The sequence below is a fragment of the Tupaia chinensis genome, unplaced genomic scaffold (genome assembly GCF_000334495.1).
Source record: "Tupaia chinensis unplaced genomic scaffold, TupChi_1.0 Scaffold000271_1, whole genome shotgun sequence".
Taxonomy (NCBI): Eukaryota; Metazoa; Chordata; class Mammalia; order Scandentia; family Tupaiidae; genus Tupaia; species Tupaia belangeri.
This window is the reverse complement of record NW_006159752.1, coordinates 4,032,300-4,037,432: the sequence shown is the minus strand read 5'-3', so window position 1 is coordinate 4,037,432 and position 5,133 is coordinate 4,032,300. Positions and strand designations below refer to the sequence as shown.

At 43.7% G+C, this 5,133-nt stretch overlaps 1 protein-coding gene across 1 annotated transcript in view; it reads left to right on the top strand.

Moving 5' to 3' along the window:
* Positions 1 to 2,703: 2,703 nt before the first annotated feature.
* Positions 2,704 to 5,133, top strand: part of MICU3 (mitochondrial calcium uptake 3) — a 111,273-nt gene continuing 108,843 nt past the window's right edge. The window contains exons 1-2 of the mRNA XM_006149710.3: positions 2,704 to 2,766; positions 4,879 to 5,124. Coding sequence (XP_006149772.1) covers positions 2,704 to 2,766; positions 4,879 to 5,124 — 309 coding nt within the window. The remainder of the gene's footprint in view (positions 2,767 to 4,878; positions 5,125 to 5,133) is intronic.

Sequence of the window (5,133 nt, the reverse complement as noted above, 5' to 3'; positions counted from 1 at the left end):
CTGAGAGAGACAGGGATTTCTGCAGGCTTGTTCTTTGGTTAATTTCCTGTCAGAACTGACTGGACCTGAGGTGGGGGTGCAGGGACACATGCCCTGATGTAGGGACTCAGATGTAATTGTTCTTCTCCCAACTGGTCAAGATTATGAGCTCAGAATGAGCAAAATGAGGGACCAGCGGTTAGCATAATGGCTATGTCGCTGGACTCCCATGTAGTCGACCGCGGTTAGAGTCCCAGATCCAGTGGCTTAAACTCACGCTGGGCGCGTGTGCATACATGCCCAAGATCCCGAGAGGAGAATGGAGGAGAAGGGATTGCGGCGTGGCTATCCCCCCTGGGGGGTGATTTCTCGCTTTCTGTTTCTCTGTCTCTGTCTGTCTGGCGAGCACACGCGCCCTATAGCGAAAACCTCTCCAAAAAAAAAAAAAAAAAAATGAGGTAGGCCGGATATTTTAAGGGAAGTTTTGTTAAACTAGACAGTTCTGTTATATTTAAATTACACATTTTTTAAGTTTGAAAGTCACTTATTTATTTGCAATTTAAAAATAATAAAGAACTAAAGCCATTAGGTCATGGGATGGAATTTTAAGTTGAAAGCAGATAGCAATCATAGTCAATCAAAAATTTTGACGTGAGAAATGACACATGAAAAATGCTCTGAAGTATTGGGACCAGCAGTTAGCGTAATGGTTATGTCGCTGGACTCCCACGTAGTCGACTGCGGTTCGAGTCCCGGACCCGGTGGCTTAAACTCACGCCGGGGGTGCGTGTGCATGCGTGCCCAAGATCCTGAGAGGAGAATGGAGGAGAGGGATTGCGGCATGGCCATCCCCCCCTGGGGGGTGATTTCTCGCTTTCTGTCTCTCTGTCTCTCTCTGTCTGGCGAGCGCACGTGCCCTATAGCAAAAACCAATTCAACAATATCTGAAATTTCAAAAGGGTTCTAAATTCTTAACATGTTTTCTTATAATTTTTCTTTTGGGACTTAAACTCAGAAAAAATATCTACATAACATAGGAACTTGACTATTTTTCTGTACCTGTAGTTACAAAGCATCAAACACGGAAAGAAGCCGATAACTATTTTTAAGGAATTTCAACTTATAGAAGGAAGGTACTGAGGAAACTTAGAATAACCTTTACGCATGGAGAGGTATTTTATCCGAAGTGCTCTGAGTACGCTACAAACCCTAACCAGCACTTTTTATAGTAGAACTTAGCTTCAAGCCAGAGAAATTTCTTCCAGGAAAAGTATCAAATTTACTAAAACTAGAGAGAAGTTGGATAGATAAATAGTTTAAAGGTAGGGAGATACAAATACAGATATCTATACAAGTGCATGAGTGTATATATATGTATATATATAAATTTTTAAATATAGGGGTTTTTTTCTTTTTTTGGAGAGGTTTTTTGTTATAGGGCACGTGTGTTCGCCAGAAAGAGAGAGACAGAGACAGAAAGTGAGAAAGCACCCCCCGGGCGGATGGCCACACCGCAATCCCTTTTTTCCTCCATTCTCCTTTTGGGCTCTTGGGCACACACACACGTGCGCCCAGCACGAGTTTGAGCCACCAGGTCCGGGACTCAAATTGCAGTCGACTACATGGGAGTCCAGCGACACAGCCATTATGCCAACTGCTGGTCCCTGTAAATACGGATTTTGAACTCATCTTAGATGGAGAATTTGTGTTTCCCCATCTATAATATGATGTTTGTTATGGTTTGTATCTCCCAAAAATTCATGTGTTAAGATTTATTACATTTTTACATAGAGAAATATATCTTGACTTTTCGAAAACCTAATAGTTGCGCAGGAATTAAGAGGAAACTTAGTATCTTCATGCTGTCACAAGGTGGGGCCTGTGGGATTGATTAAGACGGGGCCTCTCTGATGAGTCCTGGTAGGTTGATAAAGAGAGGTCATGAGAACAGAACTGAGGCAAATGGGTGGGTGGACACAGCTGCTCTATACCCCTCCTTCTCATGCGGTGCTTTGGGACTGCAAGTTCCCCACCAGGGGTGGCCCCTGGACTTTGGACCATGAGCTGAACAAACCTCTATCCTCTTAAATTATCCAGACTCTGAAATTTTTAGTATTAGCAAAAATATGGACTAGAACAATGTTATTGTATTACCCCCCACATTTGCTTTAGAGCTACTCAGCTTTCTTTTTAAGAAAGTATTTTATTATATTATTATTATTATTTTCCAGTTTGATCAGAGACACACAGAGGGAAAGTGAGAATGCAAGTCACCATGTCTGGGACCTGAACCCTAGTCGGCCATGTGGGAATTCAGTGCCTTTAACCATCACGCCACCTGCTGTCCCCGAGCTACTCAGCTTTTAACATGCAACCAATTACAATTTTATCAGTCTATTCAATAATTCTGGCATTAGGCCATGTTGAAAATTTATGAGAAAATCAGGAAACTGTTATTTAGCTCAAAGGAAACAATGCCAAAACAACTGTCATATATATATATACACACACACACACATATATACATATATACATATATATATACATATATACATATATATACATATAAACATATATATACATATATACATATATATATATATATCTCCAGAAAATAAATGCTTTGAGGAAACTAAAAATTTCCAGAATTCAGAGAAGGCAGAAAGTGAGGGAAACTGGTGACGACTTTCTTCAGGCTGTATCTAGTGGAGCCATGGAAACGGGATGGCCGCTGAGACACGAGAAATGCAGAGATGCCAGGGTGACATGCCAGCCTCAGAGCTGCAGGTACAAGGCCTCACACTGAGGGAGCCAGCATAGGCTAAGCCCAGCAAAGCTGGGTCCTTAGGGAGGGAGCTGCCTAAGGCCTTGGGGACCCTGCTCCCTCCTGAACAATACGCCCCAGAAGTAGAATGCGGAGTCAAATGAGACTATTCTCCTGCTTTAAAATTTAATTTTACAGTGGTCTAGACCGCCTTGGGACCAGTTACTTCTCTTTTCTTGCTTCTCTCTTCCTTTTGGGATGGGGATGTCCATCTTATGACTGACCCACCACTGTATTTTGGAAATAGACAACCTGCTTAATTTCACGGATGGAAGAAATTGTCTCAAGATAAATCACATTTTGAGTCTCATCCATTTGATTCAGATGAGACCCGGGCCTCTGCAGTTGATGCAGAAATGAGGTGAAACTGTGGCGATTGGGAATAAATGTATTTTATATGTGAGAAGGAACATAAGTTTTGGGAGGCCAGGGATAGAATGCTATGGTTAGGATGCCCCCACCAACACTCATGCTGAAACCTAACTGCTGTTGTCGCAATCTTAAGGGGCTTTGAAGAGGTGAGTCCTTGAGAATGGATTAGTGCCACTGCCACAGGAGCGGGTAAATTACTGTGAACGGATGCTTGTTGTAAAAGCGGACCTCTCTCGTTCTCTGTCTCAGGCACTCGCTTCTGCCCTTTCAGATAATGCTAACCAGATGTCAGTGCCACGTTGTGGAATTTTCCAGTCTGCAGAACATTAGTCTAAATAAACTCCTTTATAAATTACTTAAGTCAATATTGTTCTGTTATAGCCGCAGAACATGAACTAAGACACAGATTTTTCTTTTTACCACTTTTAGTGGCTTTTTAAAAAGCAAAATGTCATTCTCCTATATTAAACTAAGATATACTACGGAATATCTGATAAGATTACTTATAGGCAAGAGGTTAATGAGAAGAACAGCTGGATCTCGCCTAGAACACCTGCTTGCCTTTGAAAGTCCCTTATCTTCCTAAGAATTGCTAGAATCAACTAGTTTTATCCTCTTGTCCCTGCTGTCCATCAGAGACTACTAGATTCAGTTATTTACATCTACACATCCACAATGTCTTAGATAGAGGCTCCCGACACCATCCCATGGTGGAGTCCAGTGCTTTGACTCATTATCAAAATAGACCAGGGATGGGAAACTAACACTGACAATGTAGTAACCAACAGAAGTAGAGCAAAAGCAAAAAACAAAGATGACAAAACATGCCCATTATTTTATATTTATGACAACTGGCTCAACCACCAAAAGTAAGGTTTTATCTTCACTCAGAATTTTTAAAAAATGTTAGCTGTATATATTAAGACAGATCTGATTTATTGAATTAAGTGACTGCAGGTGTGCTAACGTTCCTAAAAGAATATTGACCTTGTGGTTAGGGGAGCCAGCTCTCACACAGCCTACCTGTTCAATCCCTCCCCTACGGTTCTGCATGTTCCCAGATGCCCGCAGGACAGAGAAGCTGAGGAAAAGTTGACTGCAGAGTGACCATGCCCCACTGGGAGGGGGCTTTCCCTTTATAGTTCTTTCTTTCTCTCTAGGGAACACACACACCCTCTAGTTAAGTAGAAGATAAAACTACTTGTAACCAAAGACCAGGGTTAGTCTTGTCCCATTAAGTCTATGAACTACCATTGTGTGGTTGACAGTCTCTGACTTCATTTGGTATGGCTGTGACTTAATTGTAAAAAAAAAATATATATATACACACACACACACACACACACACACATATATATATATAATATATATATATATAAGTTTACATAAGCACTTACCAGAGAGAGAGAAAGGGAAAGTGAGAGGGTTCTGGACTAGAACCCGTGGTCACCGGTAAGACTCTACAGGGCACATGTACTAGCCAGAGACAAACAAGCAAGAAAACTTCCCCCAGGGGTATACACACCACAATCCCTCTCCCTCATTCTCCTCTCGGGATCTTGGGCACGCACAAACGCCCAGCGCGAGTTTAAGCCACCGGGTCCGGGGCTTGAGCTGCAGTCAACTCCTTGAGAGTCCAGCGACATAGCCATTACACCAGCTTCTGGTCCCATAGGGCCACATTCTTAAACCTCATTTTAAAGTTTGTCGGGAGGGAGGGAGAACGCCCCCAGCTGGGTCGGTCCGACACCAGAACCCCGCGCCTGCCTGCGTCCCGGGCGCCTCGCTGCTGCGACTGCGCCCATCGGTACGCTTGGTCGCTCGACGCGGACACACGTGCGATTACTGACGACGCGGTGGGCGGCTCGGCCCCGCAGGGAAGGGACTGTCCCAGAGGTGCCGACCAGAGCCCGGGGCCGCAGCCGCAGAGGCCGGGGCCAAACGCGGAGGCCGGGGCC